This window comes from Empidonax traillii, unplaced genomic scaffold, assembly GCF_003031625.1.
Source record: "Empidonax traillii isolate 1590-97213 ecotype Southwest subspecies unplaced genomic scaffold, ASM303162v1 scaffold400:size839614, whole genome shotgun sequence".
NCBI classification, from domain to species: domain Eukaryota; kingdom Metazoa; phylum Chordata; class Aves; order Passeriformes; family Tyrannidae; genus Empidonax; species Empidonax traillii.
Genome location: NW_020955593.1, coordinates 676,353 through 689,427, shown reverse-complemented (window position 1 = coordinate 689,427; position 13,075 = coordinate 676,353). Strand labels below are relative to the sequence as shown.

At 44.4% G+C, this 13,075-nt stretch overlaps 1 protein-coding gene across 7 annotated transcripts in view; it reads left to right on the top strand.

Moving 5' to 3' along the window:
* The window catches only part of YEATS2 (YEATS domain containing 2), a 68,528-nt gene that overhangs the window by 36,891 nt on the left and 18,562 nt on the right, over positions 1-13,075 (top strand). For 4 of the 7 annotated variants that reach the window (XM_027893659.1, XM_027893658.1, XM_027893657.1 and 1 more), the window contains 6 exons: positions 496-575; positions 1,471-1,672; positions 3,038-3,264; positions 4,437-4,511; positions 5,896-5,969; positions 7,036-8,888. In XM_027893659.1, coding sequence (XP_027749460.1) covers positions 496-575; positions 1,471-1,672; positions 3,038-3,264; positions 4,437-4,511; positions 5,896-5,969; positions 7,036-7,144 — 767 coding nt within the window. In that variant the 3' untranslated portion in view covers positions 7,145-8,888. Of the gene's footprint in view, positions 1-495; positions 576-1,470; positions 1,673-3,037; positions 3,265-4,436; positions 4,512-5,895; positions 5,970-7,035; positions 8,889-13,075 lie in introns of those variants that run through there. The other 3 variants (XR_003572354.1, XM_027893655.1, XM_027893656.1) reach the window with 3 other exon arrangements.

Sequence of the window (13,075 nt, the reverse complement as noted above, 5' to 3'; positions counted from 1 at the left end):
ATCAGCTTTCTCTGGTAACTAATGCACTTCGAACAAGTGGCCCTGGAGGCTGGGTAGGGCAGATCCCCTCAAGCACAGGCAGCAGAGTAGGAGTGGGAGGCACAGTAAAGCTTCCATTACATACAGCTCTCATGCTTTTCCCAGAAAACCTTGTCACTGTTGTTTATTTCTACATTGTAATTTGTTTGGGGATAAAAACAATTTTTCAAAGGAAGAGATTTTGATCATTAAGACACACTTACAGGTCTACATCATACAGTTTTTGAGTGAAGAACAAGTGTTTCTGCATGTGACCAAGAGAGATTCTGGTTTTGCATCCAAAAAACACGTCAGTCCCTCTTGGAGAAAGCACAGCATTTGTAAGAATTAGTTACACTCACTGAGCCTGTGAGCATGGTACACATTACCCTCTTCCTCTCTGCTAAATAACATCAAAACCAGAACCCATCTTGCTTACTAAAACCTTAATTCAGTTTTTGACTTTGTGTTTTTTAGGCGAGGATGTAAGCTCTTTTTGTGCCAGTTCAGTGGAACAGTATTACAGCTGGAATATTGGGAAGAGGAGGGCAGCCGAGGTAATCTCTCCTGTGTTTCATAAGCAATCATCGGGAATACAAGAAGGATTTCTGAATTATGGAGCCTGCCTTGCTGTTGGCTGATTTGTTTTCTGAATCAGTCTGTTATTTTAAATGGCAGCATTCCTTACAGCAGGACACACTGACTCATGTTCAGGTAGTGATCCTGTTTACTGTTCAGAGGCTTTCTCAAGCAGAAGGGATTCTTCAGGTTATTCAAAATCAGATGGTTTTGAAACGTTTTAAAACTCAAAATTTTTGCCAATTGCCCTGTTAGCACTTTATCCTCAGCACTCCTCTGTGGCATATTACAGTCACGGGAATTTTATAAAAACTTTTCTGCCTTTTTATGGGACTGTATCTGCTTTCTATAGGAAGAGAATCGAGGGATCTGCTGTGAACAATGCTAGTGCTGAAGCAGATTGTCAGTTCACCAAAGATAAATATTTCAGTTAACCTGGACCTTTTTCTATTGTGGTTATGTTTTTATCCCTATTTCTTTATAACTTTGCCATTTGTGTAGTTTTACAGGGAGGATGTTAACACTGAATAGATCCTTTGCTGTTACCAATGATTGCAGAGTTTAATCAGATTTTAAGAAGCATATTTACTCAAGTGGATTTCTTGCACTATGCCATCTGAGGTGTTATTTGAGAGATGAGACATTTCAAGTCAAGACAAATTTGTCTAGGGCCCTGTAAATGCATGTCCCTTTTCTTGAGACCTACTTTGGATGATAAAGCCAAGTTTAAATGACCTGTCAAAAGTCATTCTGACTTCTGAGAAAATCGTGTTCCTTCTTTTTTTCCTTGCCACCTGGATTATTGTTCTGGGCTGTAGGGTAACCTTAAATGCTTTAGCCAGTGTGATGAGCTTTCCCTTTGGTTTGTCACAGTGGCAGCGAGCAATGACAGTGAGAAAGATCCTACAGGAAATTGTAGAGAGGCATCCCAGGTTTCACAATATTACCCCTCTGAAAACAAAGCACGTGGTGCACTGGTGTCGATGCCATGGCTACACTCCACCGGACCCTGAGACCTTGCGGAATGATGAGGACTCGATTGAAGACGTGCTGACACAGATAGACAGTGAGCCAGGTGAGTGTGGAGGGACAGGAAGCTCCTTTCTGCCAAAGACACTGTTTAATTTAATAAAGTGCCTCGGGACTGTGTGTATGTGCACACCTGTGCTGCTGCTCTGTTCCTAACTCGGTTCTCTTTGGAATAACCAAAGTTGGAGATTGTAAGGGCAGGCCTTCAAGTGAGGCCGTCCCTCGCCTGTATTAGTCCTGATGTTTCTCTGGGGCCTCGTGGGTTTTACTGTGCTTTGGGTCCCGTGGAGGCCCAATAAATAATAGATAAATCTCATGAAAGATGATTCTTGCTCCACAAATGTAATCTTTTGTAAGTGGATACACAAAGTAAGCATAGGGAGTAATGACATTTCTGCCCTTGGGCAAGCTTTAGCCTCTGTTCAGACTTACTGTGAAAACAGTATGAATGAGTTCAGCTACAAAACAAAAAACCCAAACCTGGCAGTGGTAGTGTCAAGTTCAGTGGGGGTTAGTTTATCTCCAAAAGTGAGGTGAATTGGCTTATGTGAAGCTTCACACTTGGTATTACAGCTGCTGCATTATTCTACTAGGCATAGCTCTGGGAGCCCCACAGTTCATTTGAGTATGTATTAAAGGTACATCTTTAATTTCAGCCATTCTTCACAGTTAAGCTCTCTTGTTTCACCTTCAGATAATCCCTCCCCCAAAGCTGAATGTTTTTTCTGGTCTGATCATTCAGGGATTTAAGGTTTTTCACAGAAGTGCATGGAATCGATTATACTTTGTGAAATCTGGCCCTGCATTGCAGTTGTTGAAGGTGGAAAGGAAGGCTAATATCTACCTTTTAATATTTTTAGCTAAATCACTAGATTTTTCTTTACCTTTGAAGTTTTTTTCACTAAAGGTTTTACTGGCTCATGTTGATCATGAAGAGAAGAGGTTGCCCTTTTGTCATTCCACTGTGAATATCTTCTGATTTTTTTTCTCAAAAATCATGATAATGCTTGTCACAATGTGAGAGATGATTTAGTGCTACATGATGCCTACATAGTAAAAAACTCCACTTCTCCAAGCAAGTTGAAGAGCATCACACTGGTTTGCTAGGTGCCAAAAAGCTTAAAAAGCTTCTGTGAGAATGTCTGGGAGACTGACATTAGCCTGCTTTTGTTTGAAATGCAGCCTTCTTGATTGGTAGAGGAGCACATGAGGGAGAGGACTACAAGTGTCATAAAGATATAATTAGAACGCTCTCAATGACTGTTTGCATTTCTGTTCATCGTTGTGTTTGGTAGGAACTACAAAAATAACTTGCAATTACCTTAATTTCTTACCATATTTTGAGTGTGCGTCTGTTTATAAACAGCTTTTCATAACCTATCATGTGTTTAATTGATTGCTTCTTTTTCAGAATGCCCTTCATCTTACAGCAGTGGTGAGGAACTGTGCCGAAAAGTAGAGGAACTACAGCAATTTCTGAAACAAGAACCAGAACATGAAGAGGAAGTAGATATTCTCAACTTTAACGAGCCATTAAAAGTAAACATTAAGAAAGAACAGGAGGAGAAACAAGAAGAGATGAAGTTCTACATGGCTTCCTTGCCTGCATCAGAGTTTGTGAGGGACACTGCTGAGAAGGTAATAAGTGACTCATAAAGCTAATTGGAACTGTTGTTAAGCTGGTTGTGGTCTTGCATTTATTTAGTTGCTTTTTTTTTCATCTCTGGATTTTTTTAATGAAAGTTTTTATAAATGCCCTGGAAAACCTGGACCTTCTGACTCATGACACTCAGCTGCCATTGCTGGCAGGAGAAAGGGAAGTGTACCAGCTGGGAGTTCATTTCAGAATGGCTGTGTTGCAAGGCTTAGTACAGAAAAAAGTCATCTTGGAAGGCTAAAAGCAAAGATAAATGAGGGATGAGGAGCATTAGCATTGAATTTTTCCTGTCCTGTCGTGTGAAAGATTCAGACTTATTTTTTGGGCCAGTGCTGTTTAATAGCAACTCCTGAGAAGGGGGTTGTGATAAAGATGAGGCCACAGCAAACTTCTCTACTGCTTGGATTGCTTCCTCCCATTCAAGTCGGGGCAAAAGGGAGGGAGAGGGAGGTGTTCTGTCACTGCAGCAGGGAGGAGAGAGAGAAGACTGGCTTGGCTTGTAGGAAAGAGTGCTCGCCATTGTGCCAGCGGAGACGGGAGCAGCAGGAGCGGTTTGCACGGAGCAGTTGAGGGAGAAAGAAAGGATCTCTGTCTCCACCTCACATGCTGACATCAAGGGACAAAGCTTTGGCTCTGCAGTGTATCCAGACTCTTGCTACATAGGTGACAAAGGCACAGGCACAATGAGAGTGGGACTGAGGGATGAAACGCTCTTTTGATGTGGAACTTTTGTTCCACAGGAGTGCTGTTCAAAGTGGTTTCAGTTGCCATAGTTGGGTGCAGGGAAGATGATGAGTAGATGGATTGAATATATGTACAGCTTTAAAACAGAGGTGCTGTTCTCAATCCAAATATACCCAATGCATTCTGGGTTTTGTGTGGACTTTCTGAAACAAACATTAAAACCTGCTTCTTTTCCTTCTGACTTTTAGAGGCATTTCTGCAGGCTGCACTAATTTTTTCCAGATTTTTTTTTAATGAAGCCTGAGTTTATACTGCATGGAAGTTCTGCAGTATCTGGTTGCTTCTTTTTTAACTACTCTTTGTAATAATTTTTTTTCCGTTAATCTCATCTAATCTGTAGTAAAACTGTAATACAACTTGAGTTGTGTTATTTGATGTACTAGGTTTTTTTTCCTCTCATATTTTATAGATAGGGATTTCTTTTCAACCTGCTGAGGTACAGAAGAATGTTTATGCATCAGTAATAGAAGATATGATTTTAAAGGTAAGAAATTATTTCACAATAAGGGCTTAAGTCTAATTGTATTAACTCAGTAATTAGAAAAAAGATGGAATATCTTTATTAATATGCATCTATCAAATTAGGAGATCAGGGTCTGATATCTGTCTCTCTGCACATATAGGCAGGTATATATCTGCCCAAAGAGTCATACACTTTTGTGAGTGTTTCCAGCTTTCTAACTGATTTGTTGGCTTGGACACAGAATAGTGATTTGCAGATTCTCACTGACACTAAGATACTGACTCATTCTGTAATTTTGAAAATACCTCTTTGTCCTTCCCATCGTAACTGGGGGTGAATCTGCCAGGAGTGTGTAAGACTTGATTATTTTATACAAAGTTAGGTGTTTTTCCCTAAATACCTTTCGGGTGCTTTGCCTGTGTTGTCTCTGCTGGGAAACTGCTGAATTCCTGCAGACAGTAACAATTCTGCCTTGTGTGAGAAACCATTTCTCTATCATAATGGCTTTTGGAAAAACAGAGAAATGGTTTTGTACCAAAGCTTGGAGCAGCATGGAGCTGGAGCCCTTGGGTTTGGACTGAAGGCTCACACATATTATTTCTAGCAGGACTCTGCTGCATTTCATGCCGAAGATGATTCTTGAGGTTGTTTGTACAGACTGCTCTTTATTAGAAGATGATTTTTTAAAAAGCTAATTGATTCCAGGTGACACATGCACTCGTGTGCATGCCTTTGCTGTGCTCCCTGTTACTTAACATAGTTAAATTCTGATATAGATACATCCATTTGTAGACAAAGATTGTAACCATCAGGTTGCTCCATTACAATTGTAGAGTTACGCCAGTTTTCCTGACTGAATGTCCCGGAAATCTCTGCTCTGGTTTTGACACAGCACAGAAAGCCAAGAGCTTTAATTACTTTTGACTGAACCTTGGTTAAGCCAAGTGTTGGGCATACACCTGCTGGCTTCTTGCTGCCCAGGCTGGAAGGTTTCTGAGACAGGGAGTAGTTGGCAAGCATGTACCAGCTCCCAGGAGAATATCTGCAGTCTGCCATGTACAGAACCAGCTCTGGTGTGTGAGAGGAAGGGGCCCTGAAATGCTCTTTGAAACACAGGCTCTGGAACATTGGATCCACCCTATTGTGCACTTGCTCTGCAGGTCCAGAGGGAAACTAGGCTGGGCAGTTACAGTCTAAGCTTTGTGTGTCTATCTATTTCCTTTCTGTTAAATATACACATCTTAAGTAATAAAACTCACTGGGGCGCTTTGAGCTGCTCTCTGCTGATTGATTGAGGATTGAATTGAGCCAAAATTTCTGCTGCTCTGACACTGATATTCGAGCAAATAGCACGTTTCTTGGCTCTTTTTGTATTGCTGTCTCCTAATGCTGTCTCCTCTCGCAGGCCACTGAGCAGCTCATGAGTGATATCCTGCGGCAGGCGCTGGCTGTGGCGTATCAGACAGCTCCTCACAACAGGTACAGCAGCTTGATTCTCTGGGACCACTTACACCAGCACTGAGGGCTTGAATGGCTTGAGACATTTAGTCAGTGTGGGGCTCAGACCATGAGAGTGAGGGAATTTGTGGGCTGCATTCTGGAAAGATCCGAGCCTTGTAAGGGGTTTGTCATCTCCTGGCTCCATAGTGGCAAAGGATGGAAACACAAACAACATCAAAGACTGAGGCAGGATTCTCTGGTATTGCCATGCCCAAAGGCAGATGACCTGTTTCTACAGAGCCACGTTGGAAGGACCTGCTAACTCTTGTCCATCTCAGATTACTCTGTAGACAGCTTAGCCATGGCCCGCCAGAACTTAAACAACCTAAATAATCTCTGTATTTTACAGATACACACTTTTCTGGCTCAGATACTGAGTGATTTTTATAGAATCATAGAATGGTTTGGGTTGGAAGGGACTTTAAAGACCATCTCGTTCCAACACCTGCCATGGGCAGGGACATCTCTATCTAACTATCCCAGGTTGCTCAGAGCCCCATCCAACCTACCTTGAACACTTCCAGGAACGTGGCATCCACAATTTTCTCTGGGCAACCTGTTCCAGTGCCTCACCACCCTTACAGTAAAGAATTTTTTTCTGATATCTTATGATTAGACCACATTTTGATTTCTATTCAGCAGAATGATTTGGGATAGCTTGAAATTGATTAAAAAATAACACAGTGAGAAAATGCTTAGTTTAAATATTCACTTGTATGCAATGTATGAATATTTATATAATATATATAAAACATATGTGTTATATGTATCTGTGCTATAGACGGTCAGGAATTAATATTTCAGCACTGGATATTCCTGTCCCAGTGCCCAAGAGGTTTCCCTCAGTTTCGAGAGTGGCTTTTTTTGTACTGTGACGTTTTAAAGCTTTTCCTGTGTTGCTCTAACACCTGCTCTCATAATTTTTTTTTTGATTGATATTTTTATTCCACCCTCCCCCCCCCATTGGTAAATTTATTGGCTTGCTGCTTTATGGACACATGTTTCTTTATGTATTATAATAGCATCTCTGATGCATTCCCTGCAGGACTCCAAGAGAGATCACGGTGATGAATATTCACAAAGCCATCTGTAATATTCCCTTTCTTGACTTCCTCACAAACAAACATATGAAGATACTAAATGAGGAACAATGAAATAGAGCAGAGAAGATGCTACAGGAAAGGTGGATTTATGACTGAATTTGGGTTGACAAATCCAGTATTTCTGTAGGACACTTATATACATTTATAACGTTGGGCTACTAGATTGTTACCTCCAATTAAAGATGCACCTTAATGCAACAAAATGATGCTCTGTTCCAAATCAAGTTGTTAAATGTCAGTGTTTACTTGGTAAGTGTATGTTCAGTGGCTGAACAAACATTGTCAGTTTGCATTGAGTTGCTAGCTATGAGAGACTCCACAGGCCTGGTCCCTCTGAGACAGCTCTATTGATGAGATTGAACTGAGTTTTAAGATAAAAATTATGCTTTTTGATGCAGTCTGCCTGCAAGTTGGTTTCTCCATGCACTGAGCAGGGCACTTGCTTTGGCACTCTGAGTGTGAGAAAAGCCAAAGGCAGCTTTTAAAAGTGGGTCACTGGAGTAGATGGGTGGGGTAGGTTTGGATGTCAGGGAGCAGAAAGCTGATGGCTGCAAAAATTCTGCCAGTCCTGCCTGAGCATGGTATGTGTGACTGAGAACACAGCTGGAGAGGCTGATCAGTAGCTTACTCAGCTAAGTGTCACCTCACCCAATTCCTTACCACTCTAGAGAGTTGTCTGATGCTGCTTTTCTGTCACCTCAGAAAGGGTAACTGGCACATCCTCAGAGAAGATGAACAAAGCATAATCAGGCCTGGGAAGGTTTGACTGACCACTTGTATTGCATGGGAAGGGAAGGAGCAAGGACAGTGTTTGTAGGCTTGGACTGGCTGAAACACTTTGCTTGCCCAGCAAGTGCCTCCCCAGGCTGTCAGAAGGTTTGGAGTGTGCTGGAGGGCAGGTGGCCAGCTGTGTTGCACAAGTCTTAATGTTTTGGCAGTGTTCACCAATGATCAGCTTAGACCATGAAATGCTGTGGGAGCAGCTCTACTTTGGATTTAGTTCTGTTCTACACAGCCTGATAGGATGAAAAAGTCAGACATTTGCTGCTTGTGGGGAGATCCTCTGATGTCTTGACTGCAGGAAGAAATTCTGCTACTAACCCCAGCACTTACCTGTCTCAGGAACATCAGTGGTGAAGGAGACATGTCTGCAGCCTGGCTATCAACACCTCGCTGGAGAAGGCTTCGCTGACAACATCCCGACCACCTCGCATCCACCACCCCTTTGTCCTGCCTCATGGGGGCTTGCTGGTAGTGTGAATAAGCCATTGTGGAGCTGGTGGGACTCCTGTGGGACTGTCATGCTTTCAGCGTGCTTGTTTTGTGTGGCAGTGCTGTCATGTGGGTGGAGCATGGGTCAAACAGCCAGAACCTCCAATGTGCTGATCTCAGCTGGGTCTCTTGATCTGCTGCATGGCCTTTGATTTAATCACTCTGTGCCTCAGTTTCCCCATCTCTGAGCATGGGGAGCAGGATACCTACCTCACAGGGGTGTACTGAGGCCTCGCTCTTGTTGGTGCCGTGCTTTGACAATACAAAGCCTTTTATAAACATTAAGCTACAGTTATCTTTCCTGGCCTGGGGTAGAAACAGAAGTCTTCAAAATGTTATCTTTTGGTGCTTTTTTTGGGCTAGAAGACAGATGATGGTAACTCCAGTAGTGTGCACGAACTGTGAAAAATGGTTTGGTTAGAGGGTGGCTTCAGGCTTTGAAGGAGAGTAGCACAGATTTAATGCAGTTGTTAAACTGAAGAAAGCACTGTGTACCTCAGGTGAGGTCCTGCATGTCTTCTCCTTAAATAAAACCAGGATCTGCAGGAAAGCCCCTCTCAGTTCATCACAGCTAACAGGGAGCTGTAGTTCTCTTCAATGTAAGAGTGGCAAAACCTGACCCTTGAATCCAGGAAATGGGACCAATGGATGAAATCCAAACAGCATTCAGAGAAGGACTTAAATGCCCCCTGGGAAGGACGTTACAGATGCTCTGGATTCAAAAGCTAATCCTGGCTTGTTCGGGTGAGCTGAGTGCAGGATTGCCTGCGAAAGGAAAGGGCACAGCTTAGCCTCGACATCAGTTTATCAGCAGAGGTCAGTGTGATGGAGTCGAGCAGTGGTGATTATGTTTCAGCTCAGTGTCGAGTAGAGAGAAATCCAGGTAGCTGGGGAGCTGCAGGCCCCGTGCTTTGTAAGCTGTTGTGAATTCTATACTTTCAGGCACCCTTGTGTGCTGCTTTTAGTGCATAAAAAGAAAAGAGAAGGGCATTTTCAAGATCTGTTTCTGGCATGACTGCCTGCAGGTTGTGTGGGTACAGCCTTTTGGGCAAACCCAGTCGTGCTGTGATCTGCAATGACCTTGAGTACGGTGTGCAGTTTTGGGCAGCACAATATAAAAAAGACATTAAGCTATTAGAGATTGTCCTAAGGAGGCCACGAGAAGGTGAAGGGTCTGCAGGAAAAGCCTTATGAGGAACAGCTGAGGGCACTTGATTTGTTCAGCCTGGAGGAGACTGAGGGGAGACCTCATTGCAGTTACAACATCCTCATGAGGGGAAGCCGAGGGGCAGGCATTGATCTCTCTTGTGACCAGTGACAGAACTGAAGGAAATGGCACGAAGCTGAGTCAGGAAAAGATTAAGTTGGATCTCAGGAAAAGGTTCTTCACCCAGAGGGTGGTTGGGCACTGAACAGACTGCCCAGGGAAGAGGTCACAGCACCAAGCTTGCCTGAGTTCAAAAAGCATTTGGACAACACTCTCAGGCACAAGATGTGACTCTTGGGGTGACCTGCACAGGGCCAGGAGTTGGACTTGATGATCCTGATAGGTCCCTTCCAACTCAGCATATTCTATGATTCTGTGACACACACATTTCCAGCCCTTGTCTCTTGTGGGCTTAGTTTCTGGGATTGTGACATGCCCAGAGCAACTTTTGAGGATGCAGGAGCTTGTCTTTGGGCATCTGTTTGCAAATTGTGGCTTCTTTGCCTGTATCCTGCTTTTCTGTGAGAAATGGAATTTCAGAATGAGTCCTGCACCTGGCCCTGAAGCAGGCAGGTGAGGACCCCTCATTCTTAATGGGATTCTTGCACAGGAGATCTATTGCTACATTTCTGAGCAACCACAGGTTATTCTCCTAGGAGATGCATATGAATAGTATATAAAGTTTGCTGAAGCAAAAATAAATTGTTAAAAGCAGATAGGAAATGACAAATTTGTTTAGTCCTTCAGATGTAGGAAACTTTTGCAACAAGTTCTTTGCATTTTGAATAGTGGTGGGAGAAAAAATTGTTGGTGAGAAGTTCCTGTGGGAATTGCTTGGAGATGAGGTAGAGGTTGTGGAATTTCACACACCTATTCAGGTGTTTGTGGAATGCTACAGGTGATGCGGTGTGTTGAAATGTTATGGTGTATTTCTCTGACTTTTGAAAGAGTCTAGATACAAGTTAAAGATCTCTTTACAAATATTGCCCCATTTGTAATGCTGAGTGTTTAAATCCTTCATGTTATCTGTATTATACTGTATAATTGTGTAAGATACGTATGTTTACAATAAATTCTTTTATTAGCTGTGCCCTAGCACAATCCTAATTTGTCTTGACTGTCACCTGTCACTCAGTGTTTCTCCAAATCCGCAAATACTTTTGTGCTGTGTATTCAGAATGTCCTAGTTAGTTCTGGATAAAAATTGCTAGTTGTGGAACTGATCTGAAGGAAAAGGTAATTTTTCCCTTTTCTAGTTATTTTAAAAAGCTCCTGGTTTTGGAGGTTGGGGGAAGGGAAGCCAGGAGCTGAGCTCCAATCTTTCGTCCTCCAGCGCAGCCTGTTTAAACAGCAAGTCATTGGTTTATGTGGGAGATGGAAAGGCAAGGTGGGTTGAGGTTGGCCAGCTGCCACACACCCACCCAGCCGCTCTCACTCCCCTGCAGCAGAACTGCAGAGAAAACAAGATGAAGAAGCTTGTGGGTCAGGATAATTTACCACGGAATCATTTAGTTTGGAAAAGACCTCTTAAGATCATCCAATGCAACAATTAACTCAGCACTGCCATGTTCACCACTAAACCATGTGCCCAAGTGCCACATCTGCTTATCTGGTAAATCCCTCCACCGATGGGGACTCCACCACTGTTCTGCTCAGATCAAGGCAGTCTCTGTAGATAAAAACAAGGACATCACATACGAGTTACTGCCATAGGCAAAACAGACTCGACTTGGGGAAAATTAGTCAAACTGATTGCCAAATAGAGCTGGATGGTGAGAAACAAAGATGAGAAAAAATGTTGTGTTCCCCCCCCCCCAACTCCTTTTTTTCCTCAGATTGACTTCTTCAGTCGTTCACTCCTGACTGCTGCTGCCTCCTCCATCCCTCAGGCACCGGGCTCGGTCGGCTCCTCCTCTCAGGGGTTCGGCTCCTTCGCCTGTCCTGGCATGGCGGGAACCGGCTGTGTCCGGCACAGGGCAGCCCCCACACACTGCCCTTCCCTCACCGAGATCCCACCCACAGCTCTGCCCTCACCGAGACCCACCCACAGCTCTGCCCTTCCCTCACAGAGACCCCCACACACTGCCCTCCCCTCACAGAGATCCCACACACACTGCCCCCTTCCCCTCACCGAGACCTACCCACAGCTCTGCCCTCCCCTCACAGAGACCCCCACACACTGCCCTCCCCTCACAGAGACCCACTCACAGCTCTGCCCTTCCCTCACAGAGACCGCCTCCCACCCCCTTCCTCCCCTCTCAGAGAACCTCTCCTCACAGAGACAGCCTGCTGCCAGCGTTGGGCACCAGCACCTGACACGGAGAGTAGCAGGGAAAAAGTAAGGAAAACGAACTCCTGTGTTCTTCCCCCGGCGGTGGGGAGGAGTGGTGGGTGTGTCTGTGAGCAGACTAATGCGCTGTCGTCTTTTGAAAATGCTGCACAACTCCTTGTTTGTACTCAGTCCCACAGGAGTGCCTCCTGAGCTAGCACAGGTGGCTGAGGAAGGCTGGCTGTGGCCTGTGCCCCCCCGTGCCTCCCTTCTTGCCCTCGCACAGGTGGGCACATCCTGGGATGTGGGGGCAGGTGCAGTGTGCCCAGACATGCTAAATCGTTACTCCAGGAGTTAAACTGTCTGCACACAGAGCTGGCACAGGCACAAGCGGAGTGTCTGGGACTCAAGGTGGTCTGGGTGACACCAAAGCCTGTGCCACCAGGAACAAGGAATCTTCCACACTTTCTATGCCATCTCTGCTCTGGAAACAAAGCCTCTCTGGGATGCATGGCACTAGCAATCCATCTGTGGCAAACCATGTAGGTCCTTAGGATCGTACATTGCATCAGTGGCCAGGATGAAGGAAAGTGGTATGAGTAAGACAGAGGTCATAGGTCTGCACATCATTGTTCACCCTCAAAGAAATTAGGGCAATGCAGAGAGAAACGTGCTGTTTGTGTAAGCAGGCAAAACAGTAACGTGCTGCTTGGGAACTTTTCAGCGAGAACTGTTCTGAGCAGTGGAGTACTTCACACGCCGAAGCTTCACCTGAGCATGTGGCAGTGCAGTAATTCACAGCTGCCTGGCACAAAACTCACCCTCAGCATCCCAACAGGCAAGGTGTCAGGAGGATTAAACAAGTAGGTTCAGTATCACCCTAGCGGTAGTAAATTATAAAGCTTCAGGTGTAGAACTTTCCTGTTAAAGGACATTTCTTTATGTGTCAAATAACCCTTGTTTGCAGTGTGATTCACAGTTGGAAAGCCTTGAGGGACTTGGACATGGGCCCAGAGCAATTGGGAAGACAAACACTAGCGTGAGAACAGCGTTGGAAGCAGTCCTGGCACAGTGATTCCCTGGAGCCTGCAAAACACGTGTGGATTTGCCTTCTTCAGAGGAACTTAGCTTGATACCTTTCAGTTTGGCTGAGGTGAGCATTTTTCATACAAAATCAGGTAAGCTGCGGACACTGGCAGCCAGCGGCATCACCCTGGACCTGACAGTGGTAAGT